Source organism: Heterodontus francisci, chromosome 8 (assembly GCF_036365525.1).
Source record: "Heterodontus francisci isolate sHetFra1 chromosome 8, sHetFra1.hap1, whole genome shotgun sequence".
NCBI lineage: Eukaryota > Metazoa > Chordata > Chondrichthyes > Heterodontiformes > Heterodontidae > Heterodontus > Heterodontus francisci.
Window position 1 is genome coordinate 79,490,071 of NC_090378.1, and position 24,576 is coordinate 79,514,646.

The 24,576-nt window shown below is 40.5% G+C and overlaps 1 protein-coding gene across 7 annotated transcripts in view; it reads right to left on the minus strand.

Annotated features, from left to right (window-relative positions):
• Nucleotides 1–2,741: 2,741 nt before the first annotated feature.
• Nucleotides 2,742–24,576, minus strand: part of abl2 (c-abl oncogene 2, non-receptor tyrosine kinase) — a 125,763-nt gene continuing 103,928 nt past the window's right edge. For 2 of the 7 annotated variants that reach the window (XM_068037440.1, XM_068037443.1), the window contains exons 4-12: nt 19,950–20,222; nt 17,210–17,294; nt 16,109–16,286; nt 15,688–15,872; nt 13,851–14,003; nt 11,217–11,306; nt 10,376–10,537; nt 7,306–9,278; nt 3,264–3,344 (exon numbers count right to left, since the gene is read on the minus strand). In XM_068037440.1, the coding sequence (XP_067893541.1) occupies nt 7,561–9,278; nt 10,376–10,537; nt 11,217–11,306; nt 13,851–14,003; nt 15,688–15,872; nt 16,109–16,286; nt 17,210–17,294; nt 19,950–20,222 (2,844 nt within the window). In that variant the 3' untranslated portion in view covers nt 3,264–3,344; nt 7,306–7,560. Of the gene's footprint in view, nt 3,345–7,305; nt 9,279–10,375; nt 10,538–11,216; nt 11,307–13,850; nt 14,004–15,687; nt 15,873–16,108; nt 16,287–17,209; nt 17,295–19,949; nt 20,223–24,576 lie in introns of all 7 variants that reach the window. The other 5 variants (XM_068037445.1, XM_068037444.1, XM_068037446.1 and 2 more) reach the window with 5 other exon arrangements.

Here is a 24,576-nt window from a genome sequence, read left to right on the forward strand (position 1 = left end):
CCTCTATCCATGCTAAGTATATTACCTCAACTCTACGTGCTTTTTTAAACCGGCAGTGTAAGAAGATATGGGGCCATTCTTCAGTGTGGACTTCGGCCACCTGCACCATTATAAAATACGTCTTTGAAAACCTTCTTGCTTCTCCTCTCTCCCACCCTCCAATAAATGATAATACTCTTCTAGAGGCTCTGCCATTCATTCAATAAAATCTATCAAATGTTTGTATTAGTTTTGAGCCCCAAATCTGATTCCAGCTAAGAGAAAACTTCAGAAAGCTGGCAGATCTTCTGGGTAATCAGTAGTCTGGTATATGGTTTTTATTTTAAGCTGCAAACGTGGTCTGTTCCTCAAGGCTAAATAGACAGATAAGCAAGGTCACATTTCTAACTCCTTCTAAATTTAAAGTTCCAGCGCAATGTTTTTTGGGTTTATAAAATAATTTTGAAACAATGACAGAGACGTGCCAGTATGACAGACACAAGCTAGACTCAAGACTGTTAAATATTTAGATATAAGCAAAATACTGCAGATGCTGGAAATCTGAAATAAAAACAAAGTGCTGGAAATACTCAGCTGGTCAGGCAGCATCTGTGGAGAGAGAAGCAGAGTTCATGTCTCAGGTCTATTATCTTTCATCAGAACAGATATCTAGACAGATGTACAGCTAGCCACATACAGCAACCTGTCAAGTTCATAACAGCTTTAGGTAACAGTGCAGCACATCAGGGATCTGAATTCAAACCAGTCAGGCTTTTGGTAACTGAACATTCCATTGCATACTCCAATTGAACCAAGCTATCACAAAGGTGACATAACTTCCTGCTTAAATTTATGATTTAGAATTGGACTCATTTTGGCAATATTCTGAACCTACATTTCATTCAATCTACTTTGCAGCCACTTGTCTTGTCAAAATAGACAAAAAAAGTTTTTCAAAGCCTAACAGGAATGTAACTGGTCTTGTGTTAGGCTGCTAAATTTGCATTGAGCATATTGCAGTGCTGCAGCAATTCCTGTTCCTTTACCATGTTCAGGTCTGCATTAATTATTTCAAGAGATCTGGAAGCTTAACTGTAACATGTAAAAGTGCTTCTAAAAATCTCATTTTATTCTGCATGAAATGTGACCAGATGTGCCTGGCATATATTTGATATTATAATGTTTCATGGCATACCCTACTGGATATTGCAAAATAGCCGATAAGTAGTCCAAATCATGTACCGGGGATGGCATTTGAGATATTTCACCGTGGGATGCAGCAGTAGCCTTGGCCATATGACGTTTGAAACTAATTTCATTGGTATTCTTAAGCACAGAGTGTAGAAAGATCGTTGTCGACGGTGTGGTGTCCAACAACTTTTACATAACTGGGGAGATCTTTAATAGCACCAGCATATCTTATATCTTAGAAAAAAACTCATTTAAACATGCAACAAATTAACAAAATATCAATTTAAAATTACTGCAAAGTTTTCTCCAGAAAAAAGCACATTTCAGGCAGATGCACTTTAGAAATAATATATTACACTAAAGCGCACTGACATGTTGGTGTGGGTCCAATCATTGCAACCATAATAAAAATAAATAAGTTTTCAGCACCTTGAACTTAGCATTGTGTCATGCTAGGCCCCCAATTGCCAAGAATGTGGCACATGAATCTTTCCACGAACATTGATTTTTAAACTGTTACTGGAGTGGACTTATTAAACTGATCAGCCATGGCTGAAAAAGACATTTGCATATTAACAGACAGCGTTTGGAAGGACAAAGCAGCCATCCCCTGACACATTCAACCCACAATGGACTTTTGATAATCAGATGTTGAAAGTGGGGTAACTCGCATTGCAGGTTGACTGCTAAGATGGCCGAATACACAAATGGACATGGTCAAACCAGCTAGTCATATGACTAACCTGCAGGGCAACCTGAGTTTTTTGAATTTATACCAACAGTTTGGGCAGAAAGCTGTTTGCTCCTGGACTGAGAAGCACTCTCCTGTCTGCTCCCATCTCTTTCTCACAAGCCTCTGAATCCACTGAAGAAACATGAACCCCAAGAGAGAAAAGTCTCCTCCAGCGAACAAGGTTTAAGATGAATGCTGGGCCCCAATGAAAAGCAAGATCTACCCACAATCAAGGACACTAGTGAGCTCGAAGAAGTATAACAACAACTTTTCAGATATTGCGTCAAACCTTTCCACTTTATTTTTCTTCTGCTCTTTTCTGTCTCTATTTGCATGTGCGTATTGCATATGCATGCTAGTCTGGGGCGCGGCGTGTAACTGTAGGCGTTAACCAAATTAGAGTTTAAGTTTAAGTTCAATAAAATTCAACTTTTCTTCTTTAAACCGAAGAAAGCCTGTTTGTGCTGGTTTCATTGCCTTATAATTGGAAAGCAGTGAACAACGATTCACCAAAGGGGAGCTTAAAACATGGTGTGTTTAAAATTAAACCCTGTTACACTAAGATCAGGTGAAGGCTGAAAGGGAATCCTAGACCTCTTTCTCACCTGGTTGTAACAATAGATATAAATATTTAAACATTTTGGAGCATTGTAAAAGTGAAAATACCCATAATTGCTGATTGGCAATAAAACAGTTAATTTTAAGATGTTTTAAATGCTGAAACTTTTTCTTTTAACTATGCAATAGAGAATGATGTGTTACTTATGGATTCTGACCATATGGATACATCAAAAATACTTACAGCAAGCCAACACTGCCAAAAGCACTCAGTTGAACAGTAATTCAGAGATAATTTAATTACAAACTCAAACATATTTATAGTACAAAAAGAACAAAATACTGCTCGCCATTTAGAGTGTTCATTCTGGTTTTTCTGCCATCCTTCAAACCCCTGTTAATTCACATATTTACACATCTTAGAGTGTTTAAAAGGCTGGGATAAGTTCATTTCCGTTTTCTCGCAAAACCTGACATATATCCATATCTAACACAATAGTCTTTCTCTCCCACCATCCCCCCCACCCCCACACACAAAAAATAAGTATTTTAGTCAATTTGTTAAGAACCAGGTTCCAGGCCTCACCTCACACATCAACTTGCAGTTCTGAATTGAAGATTAACCCATTCCTCGAATGTATGGGAATATATAAGCTTGCATCTGTGTTGCAGTGAATCACTAAACCCTTGGCACACAAAGATGCAGTACTGCACCATTACATTCTCTAAGTGATGTTGCTTAAAATAATAGAAAATTTCCAGGAGTAACCCATCAACATTCATGATCGTAGGCACTTTGCCAACGCTGTTCTTCACTTCAGAAAACCATAGGCATGTCTCCAACTTCCATCTGCAACAAGTCTCATAGTGGTGTTCACAAATGCTAATAAAGGATAAATGAAACGTCTTTCAATAAGGTTTCTAATTGATCAGTATAACTGACGAAATAACTTATAAAATGGCAATCAACTTCAGACACTTATGTTCTGCAGTTACATCCAAAAAAATAAAGTTAAAAGCCACAAATAGACAACGTTTTTGCTTTAAATTTCTAATGCAAAAGGAAAATAATTTGACCAGAGGTCAGGGGAAGGGTGGGGGGCGGGGGGGGGGGGGGGGTGGGGGGGAAGGTGTTGCTGGGAGGTGATGGCAATAAATCCCAACCCTACCCATCTTGTGACAGTTTCCCTAAACCTCATCGTAAAGGACTTGCATGATCTCACAATGTCCCAATGCACTTTTATGGCCAATGAAGTATTTTTGAAGGGTAATCACTAATATAATGTAGGGAAATGTGGTAGCTAATATTACACACAGAAAGGTCCCAGAAACAGCAATGTGACAACGACCAGATAATCAGTTTTAGTGATGTTGTTTGAGGGGCTGATGTGGACCAGGACAAAAGGAGAACCCTGCTCTTTGAGTAGTGTCCAGCTGAGGTCTAAGATGTATCTTCTTACCTGAAAGACTGCACCTCCGGCAGTGCAGCACTCTTTCTATATTGCACTGAAATGTTAGTTTAGGTTATGCACTCAGGTCTCTGGAATGGGTCTTGAGCTCAGACCTTCTGCCTCAGAGGCAAGCGTGCCACAACTGAGTCAATGCTGACCCTGTTTGTGATCACCCATTCAGGATTTTACAGTATTTGACTAATAACCTAAAAATTTTGTAATTATAATCTCCATTGGTTATAGTCATTATAGAATTGGATCGTAAACTTCAAAGATTTTCGAACAATTTCAATTCCGAATCCAGATTAAAAGGGCCCCATTCTGCTCTAAATTTACATCTATGGAACAGTGTGATTGTGACAGAATATTGTAACGAAATGAAGATAATATAAGTTTATCATTGGAGGAGGAAAGCTGTGAATGTTACGACATCTTATTCATAGCAGATTGTACCTCCTTAAAGTCCCAATAGTAATGGCACGGTTGGATTTTGACCTTTGATCTTGATTTTAGTTGTGATCTCTGTCATGCTGGCAAAATGATTGGTCTGTGCAAAGTCAACTCGATTGGTTGTGGTTTGTGGAAACCATTATCCCTACAGAGTGGGGGGAACTTTAAGGCCAGTAAAGAAAACTATGGATAGTTTTTCTCAGCTGAACCCATCCAGATGGGATATGAACCAGTTAAACAATATCTCCAGCGACTAAGGATATTAGATGTATGAGATGTTTTGACTAGGATGAACCTATAGCTGCACCTACCAGGGTAGTTATGCCCATTTTAACGTCCTCATACACACAAACTTATGAGGATTTTATTACATCTTTTAAAAAGACTAATCAGATTAATGGACTTGAAGTTTCAAGGAGGTGGATGCTCATTTTATACTTAATAGTGAGGACAACAGCTATCATGAAACCATGTGTCCCACGGACAACGATGGTGGCTCCGGGACTCAATTTCTTAACAGTTTTAATTTTACCTTTACCAAGGGATAATTTTAATGATTTTACAAATTGTAAGGATTTTAATAATTTGAATGTTAACATCTTTAATGACGAGTTGCATATGGCTGGAGGGACATATAATGAAGTTTTTGTTGTGGCCCCAAAGAAGATTCGGGATGGTGAAAGAATCAACACAATCAGGATCCATTATCCTATAAAATTTAATAGCAGATCTGCCCATGAAACCAGAAATGAGTTTGACCCAGCCTAAATTGCACAAAAAAATGACTGAACCAAGTGGCCTTTGGTATAAATGCACACAGAAGTATTTCTGAAAATTATCAGCAGCAAACAGTCTGAAACGACAGTCCACAGTAATACTGCAAACACGATCGGTCACAGCACTCAAAAATAAAAAGATAAAAATTCTGCATTTCACTGGACACAGCAAGGATATTCTAATGTTTTCAGAAGAAGTATTTCCCCTAGTCTTAGCACAAACAATAGCGTACAGTGAGGAAAAGTGAACTGAGAGGCTGTTGTCATGTTCCTTTTGATCCGTACTCTATGGTACAAAGAGACGCACTTTTTCTTAAAACTTGAACACCATGTATTACGAAGTGCTGCCTTGGTATTAATGGGTGCATACAGTCACAACTCAAATCCTAACGTTGATAAAATGCACCCGACTGTCTCCTTGGTCCAAGCACAGCTTAAGCTTCAACATAAATTCTTGGTAAGAAAAAATGTTGCCCTCATTAAATATATGACTTTAACAGAAATGACCTTGTCTGACACTGGTGCACATGCGATATGGCTATTGTAGGAAACAGCAATGTGTGTGAGGGTATGGTAAAGACTGAAAAATTCTCTGGTGGCATGAAATTAATCAGAACACCTTAAAGAACCAGCATACATTCAGGAGCAGTAATATGATGGGGTAGAAAAATACACGTTCATAAGAGTAGGCACACTCATTAGGCTTGCATTAACATTAAAAACTGATAAAATTCATGGTAAAATAGTTGCATGCTGCAAGGTTTCGAGGAAGGTTCTTCAGGGACAATGGAAAAATTATTCTTGTGGTCACTAATTAGACAATCAGCTGTTTCCCAGAGCTAACTGCTTATAACCGCCAGATTAAAAAGCTTTTTCTTGAACAATCACAATGTGAAAACAGCTGAGGTACATGGTGTCAAACACCAATATTTGTCACTGACTAAATTTCCTGCACCAGAGAAACTATGTATCTGCACAGGACACATGGCGGAAGAAGTGATCCCAAAATATGTGCGTTTTTCTTTGTATAATCTATTGCTGTGAACAGAGAAAAAACAGATGCAATATTCCTGTGGGACCTTCAAGATGCTCTAGCACCACAGAGAGAGTACCTGGGGCAGGGGGAGAGGGGGTTCCCTATCATAAATATCGACTGTAGTAGAGCTCTGACTTGACTGTGTGCATGATTTAGGGATGTCATTTTCTACACTCACAGCAAACACAGTAGATTCACTTAGCAATCCCAAGATAATACAATTCACATTGTCATTCTGAAGTCGCAGCAGATTCTGCCATGTAACTTTTCTTTTCATTCACCAAAAATAGAAACGAGGTCCATTCTGAAAAGCAACATTACAGAGGTACGTCTTTATCCCCATGACAGTTCTGAGGGACTTTCTCAAGTAGTGTTCCCATGGAATTCCAATACTGCTGCCAAAAAACACAGGATGTTGCAACAGAGAAAATACTGCTACATTAGGGATCACAGAAATAGTTACCGACCTGAAGTAAATTTACAGGTCAGCTGATTTACGTTTTGCCTGGCTTCCCCTGAAAACAGCACTTCCAAGACGAAACTACCATCAGCAATATCAGCAAATATGAAGAGGAAGTCAATATGCCTAAGCTTTAATTTGCAGTCTTGTCACTAGCATTTCAGTAGAGATCAATAGTAGGTGCATGACTGTTCATACTATGTCCACCTGAACTATGAAAATCACATGGCACAGCAGATTATACATGTCCTTTGACATTTTGGTGTAGCTGGACGGAGTTTTGTACCATGTACGAATCGGATGACATGTTGGTGCCTGCAGATTGGTACCTGCACCACTGTTGGTTGTGATGGGAATAATTGGTGATGCATTAACGGTACCATATAAGCAGCACATGGACAACACTAAATCAAACTGGTTTAAGTATAGTATTTTTGTGATAGTGTATTGCTGCAAAAATACAAAATAAGTCCAATGACAAGACTGTTGCGTTGATTTTGCACTTAAGTAATTGATCACAGCTATGTGATTAGGTATTCTAACTGTTAGGCTTGACTTCCTTTTCAAAAGGGAAGAGTCCCTTAGGACTGTCTCGTCAGGGAGGGGTTGGGGGGGGGGGGGGGGGGGGGGGGGGGCGCGGGGAGGGAAGGAAAAGAAAAAAAAAAACTTACCTGGGCCCTGACTCAAAATAGCTGGTTTTGGACCTTTTCCACCAAATGTATTGAATTTCAGGAGTAGCATTCCACCCAGTAAATGGTGGAGATCGTGTTTCCCCCCCTCCCCCCACCCTGCAGTCTCACTGTGCACAGACAGCTCTAACCAGGACTCCACTGACTGAAAGAGATGAATCTGTAAACATTGAAGAGCTGAGGTACTTCAGATAATAAACTTGAGTCACTAAACCTCACAGAGTATGGCCTTCTTGGCTACCTCTGCACAATATCACTTAGCTCTTTAACACAAGTCAGTAAGTTACTGAGCACAGGGTTTGTAGGAAGTCCAGTAGAAGCTGTGGAGGATACCTGAAGCTCATGCAGGCTCTGTTCTAATTTGTTTACAGCTTCACGGAAAGCAAACTTGTTCCTCATCTGCGTAATGCAGTCCACGTAACCAGTACAATGATCGAGCAACCGGTATCCCGCTTCAACTAATTGGCTATTGGAGGTGGACTCTGAACCAGTGTCGATGACACTGGAGAGAAGCTCAGCACACTCTAATAGTGCTTCTTTGCTGATTTTGTCTGTTGGCACCTTCTCTGGTGGCAGCTTGGTTTTGCGCAAGGAAATTCTAGCACCTGTAGTTACAGAGGCACCATTTGCAAGTTTGGAGGAACTTGCCATGGGAATGGATGAAGCTGGAGGCACTTGAGGGGGTGGCAGAGAGGGTCTGGAGATCTTCCCAAACACTGCCATCGTTGGCCTTTTTCCACTTTCGCCATTAATCTCAACTTCCTTCTGTGCTGTCGAAGTGCTCTCAAAGTCCTCTGCTGTTTCTGTGCTGTTGAGACCTGTGCTAGAAGGAGGCTGCAATAGTTTTAGAGAAGGTGGAGGTGGAGGGGGTGGGGGTGGTGCACATTTTGGTTTCACAAGCCTTGGCCTCTCCCTTTCTGATGTAACCTGGTGCTCTGACAGGAGTTTGAATTTGTTTCCCAGAGAATCAGTTCCAATCAACTGAACTTCTGCAGGAGCATGCTTCAAAGTTGGAGATATCAGAACAGGTACTTTGTGATTATGAGTTGCTGGGAGTGTGGCAGCAATCTTCACTGGGGAGGACCATCCTGTCTTCTCCACATCCTCTTTCACGCCTAATGGTCCGGAATGACTACTATTGGATTCTCCACGCCCAACTTGCACTGAGTTTAGGTTCTGTGAAGCATCACTGTCTCCATTGCCTGCATGAGCCCTGAGAGATGGTGTTGCAGCACCCCTCGCTAAAAGTTTTGCTTTTGATTTATCTCTCAATGAAGAAATTCCATCTTCCACTTTTCTATGCAGTGGATCTGTCAACCTCCCGGGTCCCTCCTCTTTAGAGTTGATGGGGACTGGATGTTCCAGTTGAATTCTGTTGCGATGACAATTTCTAGGAAGAGTCAAGGCTAGTCGATCCAGCTCCTGAAGCCCTGAAGACATGGAAGAAGTAGAATTTGACCGAGGGAAAGGTTTGGTGGCTTCCAAGCTTGAATCATCATTACTTGAAGGCTTCCCAGCTTTTAAGCCAAGTGTCTTTTTTATTAAGCGTGGAGTGAAAAATCCAGCAAATCCTGCCCACCCTCCACTAGTTACACCACCATTTCTTTGCACAGAACCCCTTCCACAGCACCTAGCCTGTGCGTGATTACCATCAGCATGCGACTGGACAAATGTAAGACCATCTGAGTGCTGAAAAGACGAGAAAGAAGAAAAGTTACCCGTTATCTCGTATTTTTTGTGTGGGTGGTTCTCCATCTCTCGGAAGGAGCTGCTGCGCTTAGGAGGCATAGGGACAGTCTTCTTCTTCATAAAGGAACTGAAGAAACCAGCTTTTCTATCTCTAGTGAACAGGGTCTCTTTGCTATCATCCAGGAGGCCACTGGGAGATTTATCTCTCTGCTTACGAGGCAATGCTGGGGAGATGCTACATGGGGCTGTGTTTGTTCCCATTCCTACTGGGAAAAGAGAAACAAAATAAATGTAACTTGAGATGGAAGAAAACATATATGAGTATAATCAATGCTCGATCATCTTCTGTACCCAGCCTCTCTTTATGTTCTCATTTTACTCCTTGGTAGCCTTTTTCTTGCCCTACAAACTTGTGTCTATTTCTAGCTTCTAAATGCTCCTATGTCATAACCACTCACTTAGTAATACTGCATATTTTGCTTATTTTTAAAAATGGGTTATCTTTGCGTTAAATTCCGAATGCCACCAGAACTGTCTCTCTGTACACTACAGTCAAGCGAATGTACCATTTAGTGTTTGACTATTTTTAGCCTACAATTACATAGAAAACGTAGAAAACAGGAGCAGCAGTAGGCCATTCGGCCCTTCGAGCCTGCTCCGCCATTATGATCATGGCTGATCATCCAACTCAGTAGCCTGTTCCGGCTTTCGCCCCATATCCTTTGATCCCTTTGGACCCAAGAGCTTTATCTAACTCCTTTTTGAAAACATTCAATGTTTTGGCCTCAACTGCTTTCTGTGGTAGCGAATTCCACAGGCTCACCACTCTCTGGGTGAAGAAATTTCTCCTCATCTCAATCCTGAAAGGTTTACCCCATATCCTTAGACTATGACCCCTGGTTCTGGACTCCCCCATCATTATATATTTGACCCCAAATTTCTCCAGAGAAGTGTGGCTTTTAAAATCAACCCCAGTCTTAGAGACTTATACTGTATCCAAATGTTAAACATGAAGTAAATTGCAAAGAATTGTGATTAAGTTGCTTACTTCACCCACTGCATCTTGTGTCTAACTGCACATAATAAAACTTTAAGGAACATTAGCTAGGATTTAAAAAAATATTATTGCAGAAAATGAGAGGACTGCCATTTAGACTAATTTGGTCCAATACATAATACAACAATGTGTTGGCAATCACTGGGAGGGGTTGGGGGGGGGGGGGGGGTGCATGTCTGTGACTTGTTCAATGACCATCTTAGCTAAAGGAAGCTGCAGGGAAGACATCATCCAACTGGAAGGAGGACTAAGAGGGGCAAATTTAAAGGACAAAAGGTAAAAAAAAAACAATAGGTGACTAAGTACCTGACACCATGGTTTGAGCTACAGCAGGATGATCCATGTCCATGTTTTCTTTATTTTCTGCATTTTTCTTTAGTGTTCGAGTCTTTGTTGGGAGCAGGGGTAACTGAAGCTGGTGGGTGATCACAGTTGAAGAAGCAGTTTTTCCAAGTTCTTCTGCAACTTCTGCCAAAAGAAAAGGAGCACTGACAAATTCAAATTTCTGGTTTTAGTCTTCGAAATGTAGAAAAATATAAAATAAAAGTCAGATAGAGGAGTAATAGAGAGCAAAAGACAGAAAGCACATGACCAAGCATTGCAGCAGTTGCACATGGTTTATCTGAGAATACCCCATCTAATGTATAGGGTGAGCATGGAATAACTTGGCCTTTTCACACCCTTTTTTCCTTGTGTATGCTTATCTCTTTATATCTCTCTTCAAAGAGATTTTTTAAAAAGTGCATTGAACTGATTGCACAAATTCTTCAGCAGCCCTTAAAAGGCTCACATATGTAACCACTGAGTACAAAGTGATAGCCCATCAATAACTCAACTCCTTTTTTCAAAAAGACTCCGGCTGTTCTGCTTACAAATTGCTAATTCAGGAATTAGAAGCAGTTTGTTTGATTGTGGCATTGTTGACCTTGTTTTGCTCTTTCCTTTGAGGAACAAGAAGCTTCGAAATTCTACAGCGAAGTAGCTAGAAACAAAGTTCTATCAAAAAGCAAGTTTGAAGCTCACATTCGTGACACTAATTGACAGCAAGATTGTTTGTACTTGGAACAAAGAAGAACTGACTGCCACAATTGAGTCCTGTAAGGAGTATACTACTGAATCACGTTAACAAAAACCATTGATCTTTTACCTTCTGAAATACTGGAGTCATGGAACATGGTCTCAAATGCTTGATGGATCTCAGCAAATGATGGACGCTCCATAGGATTCCACTGCCAACCTAAGTGAGAAAAAAAGACATATGAAGCAGCTTTGATTCATGCCATCTCTCCACATGAAAGTCAGTTCTCACTTTTTGAGTAGCACTTTAATTATGTTTTCCAAGTCAAGTGCAATACAGTAGATAAGTTACGATGACATTTCCAGGACAAATTTAAGATGTTACTAACAAATTTATGATGAGCTGCTCTGAACCTTCCTGATGAATTTGTTAAGTACAGTCACAGCACAGGATGATTAGCAAATTTTATTTCATTCAATATATAAATCAAACAGCACCTCTGCGTTAGGATTACTGTTACAAATCGGAAATGGGCCTAGGTTTCCCAATCAAAAAGTTACCGGTCACCATTCATTTAACACGGGTGACTATTCGCACTATGACCAGAAAACCTAACTCACACAATCTTAAAATTAACATTTAAACTAAGGTGCGACTATTTGAATTCATCAAACTTTAAGGATCACTCCTTTGTAATGGCTTTATATTTAGATGGACTGCACTAAAGAACTAAGCGAATCTATGATAAACGATGTGATAACAAGACACTTAGAAAATGATGATATGATTGGGCAGAGTCAACATGGATTTATGAAAGGGAAATGATATTTGTCAAACCAGTTGGGAGCTTTTTGAGGATGTGACTTAGAGCATAGATAAAGCAGAACCAGTGGATGTGGTGTATTTGGATTTTCTGAAGGCTTTTGATAAGGTCCCGTATCGGAGGTTAGCAAACAAAATTAGAGCACATGGGATTGGTGGTAATAGATTGGTATAGTTTAGAGATACAGCACTGAAACAGGCCCTTTGGCCCACCAAGTCTGTGCAGACCATCAACCACCCATTTATACTAATCCTACACTAATTCCATATTCCTACCACATCCCCACCTGTCCCTATATTTTCCCTACTACCTACCTACACTTGGGGCAATTTCTAATGGCCAATTTACCTATCAACCTGCAAGTCTTTGGCATGTGGGAGGAAACCGGAGCACCCGGAGGAAACCCACGCAGACACAGGGAGAACTTGCAAACTCCACACAGGCAGAACCCGGAATTGAACCCGGGTCGCTGGAGCTGTGAGGCTGCGGTGCTAACCACTGCGCCACCCAATGGACTGAGAATTGTTAACAGACAGAAAGCAGAGAGTAGGAATAAACGAGTCATTCTCAGGATGGCAGGCTGTTACTAGTAGGGTATTGCAAAGAATCAGCGCTGGGGTCACAGCTGTTCACAATCTAGATAAGTGATTTGGATGTGAGGACCGAATGCAATATTTTCAAATTTGATGACACAAAACTAGGTGGGAACTTAAGTAGTAAGGAGGATGCAAGGAGGCTTCAAGGGGACTTGGGCAGGCTAAATGAGTGGGCAAGAACATGGCAGATGGAATATGTGAATAAGTGTGAAGTTATCCACTTTGGTAGAAAAAACAGAGACACAGTATTCTTAAATGATGAGAGGTTGCAAAGTGTTGATATCCAAAAGGACCAGGGTGTCCTTGTTCACGAGTCACTAAAAGCTAGCATGCAGGTGCAGCAAGCAATTCGGAAGGCAAATGGTATGTTGGCCTTCATAGCAAGGGATTTTGAGTGCAGGAGTAAAGTCTTGCTGCAATTATATAGAGCCTTGGTGAGACCGCACCTGGAGTATTGTGTACAGTTTTGGTCTCCTCATCTAAGGAAGGATATACTTGCCACAGAGGCAGTGCAACGGAGGTTCACCAAATGAATATAAAATAAAAACAAGAAATGCTGGAAATACTCAGCAGGTCTGGCAGCATCTGTGGAGAGAGAAGCCGAGTTAACGCTTCAGGTCAGTGACGCTTCTTCGAAGAAGGGTCACTGACCTGAAATGTTAACTCTGCTTCTCTCTCCACAGATGCTGCCAGACCTGCTGAGTATTCCCAGCATTTCTTATTTTTATTTCGGATTTCCAGCATCCGCAGTATTTTGCTTTTATTTCACCAACCTAATCCCTGGGATGGCAGGATTGTCTTATGAGGAGAGATTGAGGAGGCTGGGCCTGTATTCTCTAGAGTTTCAAAGAATGAGAGGTGATCGCATTGAACCTTACAAAATTCTTACAGGACGTGACAGGATCGATGTAGATAGGATGTTTCTCCTGACAACTGAGTCTAGAATCAGGGGACATAGTCTCAGAATAAGAGATAGGCCATTTAAGACTGAGATGAGGAGGAATTTCTTCACTCAGAGGGTGGTGAATCTTTGGAATTCTCTACCCCAGAGGGCTGCGAAAGCTCAATCACTGAGCATGTTCAAGAAAGAAATTGATAGATATCTGGATACTAATGACATCAAGGGATATGGGGATAGCACGGAAAATGGCGTTGAGGTAGATGATCAGCCATGATTTAACTGAATGGTGGAGCAGGCCCGATGGGCTGAACGGCCTACTGCTCCTATGAGAGTAAAATGTGATTCCTACTGATTATTCAAAATATATTTGCATTGTTAAACACACAGTTAATGCTTGTTGTCAGACCTGCCACAATCATTGTGAAAATGGCACTGTCACTTACATGATCGCATCAATTCATAGACTTTGGGTGGACAGCCCTCAGGTTGCTCCATTCTGTATCCCTTTTCAAGTAAATCATAAACCTGAGATAGATCGATTCCTGGGTATGGAGACATCCCGTATGTGGCAATTTCCCACAGAAGCACTCCAAACGCTGAGAAGAAACATAACAGTAGGCAATTTGATAAACACCATCTAAACTTTCCAATATACCATAAACCATCACTTGGAAGAGTCACCTGCATTCACTGACAATGCTATGTTACATGAAATTCAATGCCTTACAAACACACTATTTTCTCGTCTCTCATATGATATAAGGAAATCACATTTAATTAGAACAAAATTCGCCTACAGTTATTAACAATCTTTTAATACATTAGCTCATCTCCAGTGGCGCTGCGCAAATCTAGTCTTCAGGTGAAAACGAGGACAGTGGGAGAGAATAATTCAACTATTTTCATAATAAATTCTTAATTCTACATTTAAAATGTAAACTTCCCACCAAAATGTGCCATTACACCGTCCCAATAATGGAAAAACCTGGCTAGAAGTGAGTGTTTTTTAAAGAACATATTACATGTGTTACGAAAGTGCTTCCATTTTTTTGGTTAAATATTTTTCGATGACTTTTATTTAAATTGTGGAAATGAATCCATTTTGGATGGAAGATTTCACAGATGGTGGACACTTTTTTTGTTGATAGTTCACTGAAAGGACACTTGAGATGTTGTGTTTAAAAACAACCTTTACTGGACATCACATGCCTTAAGATAAATAAACAGAAACCTTGGTGACTTGGGGGAGATGTTTACTGAGATGTGACATGTCAAGATTTATGAGTGGTCAGGAGGTTCTGACCTGCTGTTTGAGGTTTTGCTTCTGAGATATTGTTTTGGTTCAGTTGGGGTGTGGACTGTGTTTGAAAGCAGCTGGAGATCAACCTGCCAAGAGAAAAACACCCAGCTCATCTCTTTCTCTACCTCTTTGAAAAGACCCTGTGAATCCACAGTGATGATAATTGAAACCCCTGATGCCACATTTCTCCTGAAAAACCTACCAGACTATTTCTCGACATCTCCAGAATGAACTGCTCCAGAAGAAATCCCAGTGACCCATCTCCGTATACCCAGACGCCAGACCAAAAGGGACAACTGACCTCATTCCATATCTTGTCTTTTTTCTTCAAGAATTAGCAAGTATTTGACCAAAGTATTCTTTTTTGTCATTTTTTTGTATATAACAGCTCTGCAAAGAGAATTACTTTATTTTTTTCAGTGTGTATGTGAGTTTGTGTGCCTGGTATTTAAAAAGGGAACTTTCATATTTCAATCTGAGTGTTAATGCTTTGCTTCGTTGCTGGATAAGTCTGGTTTTATAATAAACTGATAATTTTGTTGTTTATTAAAGAAACCTGGTTGGTGCATTTTATTTTGGGATAAAGAGTAAAGTATATGATTGACCATATCGGTAACTGAGTAAATATTTAAAATATATATTGTGACCTATGGAGAAGTGGAACTAGAAAAGACAGCGCACTCCTCCCACCTCGGTCATAGCACAGGATTTTACTATCTTCCATTCTTTTCCGCAAGTACTACATCCAAAGAATCAAACTGTGACACTATGTTTTTACCACAGGAGTGGAATTGGGCAGTGTGAGAGGTGCAGAATTTAAGAATTAAACAGAAGTTTCTTTTCTTTTCCCACCCCACCAAAAAACACCTAGTGTGGATTTTAACCTGGAGTCCAGAGGTGAAAGCAAACGAGGTCAGCTCTGATTAATGATACTCTGCACTCTGTCATTGAGTCCATTGTTCATTAAATACAGTACATACCCCACACATCAGATTTTATTGAGAAGGTATTGTAGGCAAGGCTTTCTGGTGCAGTCCATTTAATTGGGAATTTAGCTCCAGCATGGGCTGTGTAGGTATCTCCAGTCATTAACCTGCTCAAACCAAAGTCTGCAACTTTCACCACATGATTCTCACCGACTAGGCAGTTACGTGCAGCGAGGTCTCTGGAACAAAGAGCCAAAACCAACATGACAAAATACTTACACAATGTCTACTTAATTGATTCAACAAAATAACAATTAGCACTTAAAAAGTTTAAATATATATTAACTTTTTAACTTTAATAGATTTTCTGAGATTTTTTATATTATCCATCATGCCAACATATTTGGGAGAGACTCCAGCAAATCATCTCAGTGCTATTCCAACAGTATGCTTTATATTCTTTAATGTTCCTGACCTATGAATGAAGTTCTTTTTCTCCAGATACTCCATGGCAGAGGAGATCTGTGTGGCCATGTACAAGAGCACCACAGCATTCACCTCCTCTCTGTTGCACTCACGCAGGTAGTCCAGCAAATTCCCATGGGGCATATACTCAGTGACAATGTAAAAAGGGGGTTCCAAAGTACAAACACCTAAAAACAAAAAATCCAACATTATTTCCATCATAACTGATGTGCACACACTCACCAAGTAAACTGCAACACAAACAACCTTGTTTTTATTTGGCACAAGGTTGCACATACTGTCGATAACTTGTCTAAAACCCATTTTGAATGATTTAAACTACTTGCATTTATGTAAAGCCTTTCATAACCTCAGGTCGCCCCAAAGCGCTTTGCAACCAACAGAATACTTGATGAAATGTAGCCATTATTGTAATGTAGAAAATGCGACAGCCAATTTGCACACCGCAAGGTCTCAAAACAGCAATAAAATAATTGCCCGATAACGTGTTGGTTGAGGAATCAATATTGGCCAGGAAACTGGTGTCAACTGACCTGTTCTTCTTCAAATAGCGTCATGGGATCTCTTACATCCACCCGAGGGGACAGACAGTTTAATGTCATATCGAAAAGACAGCACTTAAGACAGTTCAGCCCTCCCACGGTTCTGTGCTGAAATGTCAGCCTAGATTATGTGCTCAAAACTCTGGAGTGGGACTCAAAGCCACAACCTTCTGGCTCAATGCTACCACTGAGTCAAGGCTGACAATATACATTTGGAAAGAATGATCATAGCATTAACACTTATCACACCTCAATGGCTCAAATAATACTCACATAGCTTCTAACTACATGAAAATCATGCCACTACTTGAAATGTTTGCAAGCTTTAACATTTAACAAGCAGCATAAACAGAATACATATTATAAAAACTTATTTGATCACACTCACTGCACTGACAATTCATGTGTTGTCAGTTGTTTTTTCTCAGGGAAAGAGTTGGCAGGATGGAATATAAGAAATATTCAAGAAAGAGCCAAACGGTGAACTGCACTACTGTCAACACAGGACTAGTTCGCATCAGACGACAACGGAGTCCGGAAACACTTGCCTAGTAGCTGAACTAAGTTTGGATGTTTAATTTCTTTCATTACAGCAGCTTCCTTCAGGAATTCCTCCACCTCCATTGTGTCCTCCTTTTTTTTTAAAAAAGAGACAATCTGTTACTAAGAAAATGCACCATACTTGACATAAATAGCAAATTTTTGAAGCATCGACAAACCAGAATTGGCTATTCTTACTCGTCACTGAAGATAAAATTAGCATGCCAGATAATGTGGAATCTTTTTCACTAACACACAGACTTATTTCAACACTTCAATTGTTTATCATTACTCTTTTTCTAAAGCAGTTTTATTTTAACAGGTTTTTAAAAAAAAGGAAATCTTCCTCTGCTTTCTTGATCTTCCATATACCAAGTACTAACGCTAGGAAAGAATGCTGGCTGGATAATGTATGTCATAGATTAACCTTGGCAAGAGTATCGGCTAGATAACCTGCACGCCGTGCACGCATCCTAGCCAAAAGCGTGAGTTAGCTAATCTGTGCCATGTACTACTCTAGTCTAGAGTGTGGGCTGGATAGCCTGCTTCCAGGCTTTCCTCAATGCTATCCTGAAACCAGCTAGTGCACAGACATAGCATGCTCTCATCTTATTTCTGTTCCCTGTGTCTGGGCTCTGTCCACCCCTGCCATATGAAGGCAAGCAAAATGAGTAAAATCACACTTCCTGCCCCAAATTTGCTTGGTGGCTGCATTCTTGTGTCAAATTACATTCTATTTACAAAAGACACCAGTACACCATCTTGATTTACAACACCAGGGAGATAAATTTAGCAGGCTGAGACAATATTGCCACAATACATATTGGCAGAGTCTCTTGCTGAACCCCATAAACAGTTTCCACTTATCATTTCAGTTTGTTTGCAAATCTGTTAAAGTTCTTGCATTCCTAAGCAAATTTATTTGGAATGTTTTTAGAACCCATATGGACCGGTTTCTGGTGCCAGTCTACAGTGATGCCACATGGTTGTGATGCCCTACACTTCACTCTTGCCATCAGCTGATAGTGTGGCAGGAGAGTCCAGCTAAGTTAGGGCGCGCTAGCTAACAGCGGATCGCCAGTTGGATGAAGTGATGTGCAAGTCAACATGGCTAGTGCCTTGCCGTTGACAACGCAAGAGTCCCTGGGATTGCCTCGATGGTATCAATATCACTTTAGGGTTTGCACTCATCTTTGTCGGCTGCCTTCTCATTTTGAGACTTTCCTCAGCATATTTTGCATACTCAAACCAGAGATGGCTGAAAAATAATGGGTATGCAAATTGTCCTTAAACAGCAACATACAGCATTAGTTAGAAAATTTCAAAGCTACAAACCATAACTTGAACTTCATGGGCAAAATTTACATTAAAGAAAATTTCTTCAGGTTGCTGGAGCTGACTATCAGGAACAAAGCCCATGGGAACAACGCTAACAAGAAACAAAGCCATGTGGTCAATGCCCTTATACTGTAAGCATTTTCAAAAACTTGGGATTCAGCCCTAACTCCACCCTTCTTGTTCTGCTAACCTTACGGTGCATGGAGGATGAGAATTGAGGAGGTGCAACGACCACTAGATGGAGCCAGAACTCATTTCTCAAACAAAAATGGTTACAATTGATCAAATTACTCATTAGAAACAAACTGAATAGAACTAAACACCAAAAATAGAACTTTATTTTGCACAACACTCTTGATTTTGTTAAGTAACCAGGGACTTTAATCATCTGAACATGCAGCTCAAATAAAGGTAAAAACCAGTAAAAACAGATAGGTTAGCGAAAAAACAGTCCTACAGAGAAGACACGAAAAAAAATTAAACACTATGTGCCCTATATTCAAATCAAACTACAAATTACAGAAAATCTGAAATGTACAGAGTTCCTAATTATAAAACAAACAATCTTGCGAAAGCATGATCAGCAGCGCAGGAAATTCACTCTGAAATTACTTTCACTCCCTCCACATCCCCCACCACGTGTCTCCACGTCATCAATCGTCATCTTGGAGACAACTTTCCAGTCCTCTGCCAATAATATTGCACTGCAACCACCCAAAAGGAGGCTCACAGGAGCTGCCTCTTTCTCATTCTCCCTTCATTCCCTAAATGCCTATCTTCTACATTGCACTTGAGCACACCACGGCTAAGAACGGGAACTCACACCAGCGCCGTAAACCTGTAACCTACTGTCCTTTCACGTAGTAATGAAAATGCAAAACATCCTGAATGACCACCACCACCCAGGCTCTTGTTTTTTTAAAGACATATATAAATGCTGAATCATTAGTTCACAGATTATCTTACATCTTCAACTGGATAAAACATTTTTCGCCCGTGTTTTTCTCCATATATCTGAAACCTAGAATAAAAAACAGTCTCAACCTAAAGCTTTCAACTTAAAACAAATGTAATTTAGCCAGAAGACTGTTGCATCTTCTTGCCACAATCCCCCTCATGCTTGAGCCATTAATCCCTTATAATCTATACCAAACTGCTATAATAATTCATTATAAATCCTCGCGATGCATATGATTTTTCAGCAATGTCCCTATATAACATACAGTACTTTGGTATTCTTAACCAAGTGCACACTTGCACAGCAAAACAGACATGGGAAAATTAATTTCTCCAGTTACTTTCACACTGAGCAGATGGTAGGAAGTTAAATAAATATAAGGTGGTGTTGATATGTTGCCAAAGAACAACTGACAATACATCTGAGCACATTGTTGTTCATGAAATACGTACCTTCAGTGTTTTTACTGCTACGGTAAGGCTGTACTTTTTCCAAACTCCGACATACACTTCCCCGTACTGCCCTCCGCCCAGCTTGTGTTTCATTGTGATATCAGTGCGTTCCATCTCCCACTTGTCATGAATGGGAGAGACTCCGTAAACAGTGGGTTTGTTGCATTTTGGAGCAGGGTAGTGCAGAGTTGTGACCAGCCCGTCGGCCACAGTGGAATGGTGATGAACTAGCTCTGCCAATGTGTTAAACCGGCTCTCTGCTGTCACATACACCTGAGGAAAGAAAACAACCATTTCTGGAACTGCTTTTTCCACCAAGAGTAAAGTAGTTAAAATAAGCTACAGCACTTTTGTAATACAGGTTGCTTACCCAAAACTTGGACAGTTTACATGTGATAGCAAATGACAATATCCACTAAAGATGCCCCCAAACTGTATTTTGATGCATTGCGTACTTGGATGAAATAATACAGCAGGTATTAATGCTAGAATGCCACTCTTAGTACAATTTTTAATTCTTTTAAACTGAAAAAGAGAATGATTTAATTGAATTCCAGTTTAAAAGATAGTTGGTTTCTTTAAGATTTGGATCACTGTCTTTTCATTTTGTTTTCCTCAGAAGTTACAGCGAAGGCTATGGGCCCTGACAACATCCCAGCTGTTGCACTGAAGATGTGCTCCAGAACTAGCTGCACCCCTAGCCTAGCTGTTCCAGTACAGCTGCAAAACTGGCATTTACCCAACAATGTGGAAAATTACTTGGGCATATCATGTCCACAAAAAGCAGGACAAATCCAACCCAGTCATCAGTCTACTCTCAATCATCAGCAAAGTGATAGAAGCTGCCATTGACAGTGCTGTCAAGCAGCACTTACTCACCAAAAACCTGCTCATCAATGATCAGTTTGGGTTCTGCCAGGGCTATCCGGCTCCTGACTTCATTACAGTCTTGGCCCAAACATGGACAAAAGAGCTGAATTCCAGAGGTCAGGTGAAAGTGACTGCCCTTGATATCAAGGCAGCATTTAACTGAATGCAACATCAAGGAGCTCGAGTAAAATTGAAGATAATGGGAATCAGAGTGAAAACCCTCCACCTTTTGGAGTCATACTTAGCACAAAGGAAAATGGTTGTGGTTGTTGGATGCCAATCATCTTAGCTCCAGGACATCACTGCAGGAGTTCCTCAAGGTAGTGTCCGAGGTCCAGCCATCTTGGTCTGCTCCATCAATGCCCTTCCCTCCAACATAAAGCCAGAACTGGCAATGTTCGCTGATGATTGCAGTGTTCAGTACCATACGCAACTCCATAGACAGTGAAGCTGTCAGTGCCCGCATGCTGCAAGACCTGGAAAGCATTCAGGCTTAGGCTATGTGGCAAGTAATCTTTGCGCCACACAAGTGGCAGGCAATGACCATCCCCAGCAAGAGAGAATCTAAACATCTCTCCTTGACATTCAATAGCATTACCATCACTGAATCCCCCATCACCATCATCCTGGGATAACTACTGACCAGAAACTTCACTGGAGCAACCATGTCGATACTGTGGCTACAAGAGCAGGTCAGAGGCTGGGAATTCTGTGGCGTGTAACTCATTTCCTGACTCCCTAAAGCCTGTCCATCATATTCAAGGCACAAGTCAGGAGTGTGATGGAATGCTCTCCATTTGCCTGGATGAGTGCAGCTCCAACAACACTCAAGAAGCTTGACACTATACAGGACAAAACAGCTCACTTGATCGGCAGCCACCTACCACCTTAAATAGTCATTCCCTTCACTACTGGCACACAGTGGCAGCAATGTGTACATCTGCACCACAGCAACTCGCCAAGACTCCTTCAACAGCACCTTCCAAGCCTGTGACCTCTATCATCTAGAAGAAGAACAGCAGATGCATGGGACCACCATTACCGCAAGCTCCCCCCAAAACCCTCCACAAGTTGCCCATCATCCTTACTTGGAACTATATCATTGTTCCTTCACAGTCAAAATCCTGGAACTCCCTCCCTAACAGCAACTACACCACAAGGATTGCAGCAGTTCAATAAGACGCTCATCACCACCTTCTCCAGGATAATGATAGGCTATAAATGCTGGCCTTGTCAGCAATATTCACATTGCACAAATGAATAAAAAAAAAGGTTTTCTCCCCTCCCTTGGTATGTACAGTTCAGTGAGTACCTGAGCAATACAGATCAGATACAGGAGAAAACTGGTGAGGAAAAAATAAATACAATGGATAAGGAAACATTGCTGAACATTCTGGATAAAATGTAAGTTAGGACATCAATGATTTCCCCTTCATTAGAACAGGTGCATGCAATTTCCTAAACATATTTCCTAATCAGCTCCTTATAGGGGTCATGGCATCTCAGAATAAATTTGATTTGCCATGCCAGAGTTACAAAAGTCAAACAACTAAGTACTCTTAAAATACACCACTAACCGCGCCACCCCCCCCCCCCCCCCCCCCCCCCCCAACACCCACTCAACCAGTGCTGGAGCATTTAATGCCCTTCATCTGCAAACAAGATCACCAGTCATTGCTGACAATTTAAGGGGAACCATTTGACATTTACACGTTATTATTTCACACAGAAATCAATCTCTACTAGGGCAACTAGTTCAGCATAACAGAACAAATGAATTACAATCTTGAATACATGTTTGCGATTATAACCATTCAGGTACCTTAGTTTTACAGTAAAGTGAAAGTTGATGCTGGCAATATGTCGCTGTAAATCAGTTTTACCTGTGAATTGCTTCTAACCAAATAAACTAGTAGGAAATGTCAATGGGGTTAGATGAAGAAGGGTGGGAGCAAGCTCATGTGGACCTGTTGGCTGAATGGTGTGTTTTTGTGGCATAGATATTATGTAATACTATGCAACTTCAATACAATTCACATTGTTCTGCAGAAACTGACTCATTAAATAAGATAGAGATTAGGGATTATTCCATCGTGTCAAACTGCTTTAATATTTTTTCTGGCTGGACACAAAAACTTAACTGTTTCTATTTCTAGACAAGGAAATACTTCTAAGTTTAATAAGCCATTGAAGGTTATTTGAGGCATATCGTTTCCTTCTCTTTTCTAAATGCTGCCACTCAATTGGTACCAGTGGTCTTAAGTCAAATAAAAATTGAAAGAACGAACAGCCTGGTCGCTTGCTGGAAAATTCCTTTTCAAACAGGGCGACTGCGAATGATCACAAAAAGAAATGCAATTCAGCCCAATCTGTCCTGCCAACTGCAAGGAAAATGAGTTGTGATGTGCAACACAAAGATAAATAGAAAGGAAAGGTCTATGTTTTGAAATTTATTTTAATGGAGATAAAGAAGTTACTTTTATTTGTCTCCTTAATACAGCAGACAATATGTACAGCAAGATCCCACAAACAGCAAATTAGATCAACAGCTCAGTCAATTTTTTTTTTAACGTTGGCAGAGGAAGGAATGCTGCAGGATCTGGGAGAGTTCCCTTGCTCTTCAAATACACCATGGGAACTTTTGCATCCAGCTCAATGACAAAAAGGCTATCATTTTAGCACCTCGTCTGAAAAAAGGCATCTCTAATAATGCTGCATGCCTTTAGTACTGCCCTGAAATATTTTAGATAACATGTATTTAAGTTCTAGAATAGGGCTGAAACTCACAACTTGTTAACACAGAAGCCTCAGTGCAACCTGCTGAGATAAGATCACACATTATATGTGGAAATTGGTGGACATCATTTGCCTTGTTAAGCAGGTCAAATAATGCTGATCAGTAATAGGGGTCTGATTTACTGTCTTTTTAAAAAAAATAATAATTGAGTTTACTAATTCCTACAGGATCTACAAGTGAGGTCAGTAGCTCACTACATGAAAGCCTGCTGTAGTAGCAACAGTACCTGGGTAGGACAAGTGCACACATCACAATGATACCTTCTGTTTGCAAAGTCCTTTTTAACTATAGTACAGCAAAGTTGGTGACTCACTGTCATTGCAATTACTATGCAAGCTACTAATGAGCAATCAAAATTGGGATGGATCCCAGTTTTGAATGCCTGCCCCATAGTTCCTTTCAGCTCATCTTACCCACTTTCATCTATTTACTTGGCCCAACAAAATAAATTTCATGTGACTAGTTCTCCAGGATAGAAACCCACAATTGCATGGCTGAGAATCTAGAACAAAACACCTGAATAAAACAAAACTACTGCCACTAGAAGTAATGATTTGGGTCAGTTTTCACCCATGTGTACCAAAGCAGCAACCTAGTGTATTTATATTGACTGGCTGTTCTGAATAGCAGCTCCAAAGTCTGTATGAATCCAGCAATTTGCAGGAAATACTCATGTCATCACAATACAGATGGCTTCAACCTTCTGTGATCTGATGAAAGGTCACTGGCTGAAACATTAACGGTTTCTCTCACCACAGATAATACCTGACCTGAGTATTTTTAGCATTTTCTGCTTTGATTTCAGATCTCCAGCATCTTGCTTTTGTATGGCTTCAACTTGTCTGTACAGGAACCAGTGCCACCCCAAAAGCAACACAAATCAAAAGTGTACCACTGACAGAGGCAGTCAGTGAACTAATCTGTGTCACATTCTTATCTGCAACTACTGTCAGAGCAATT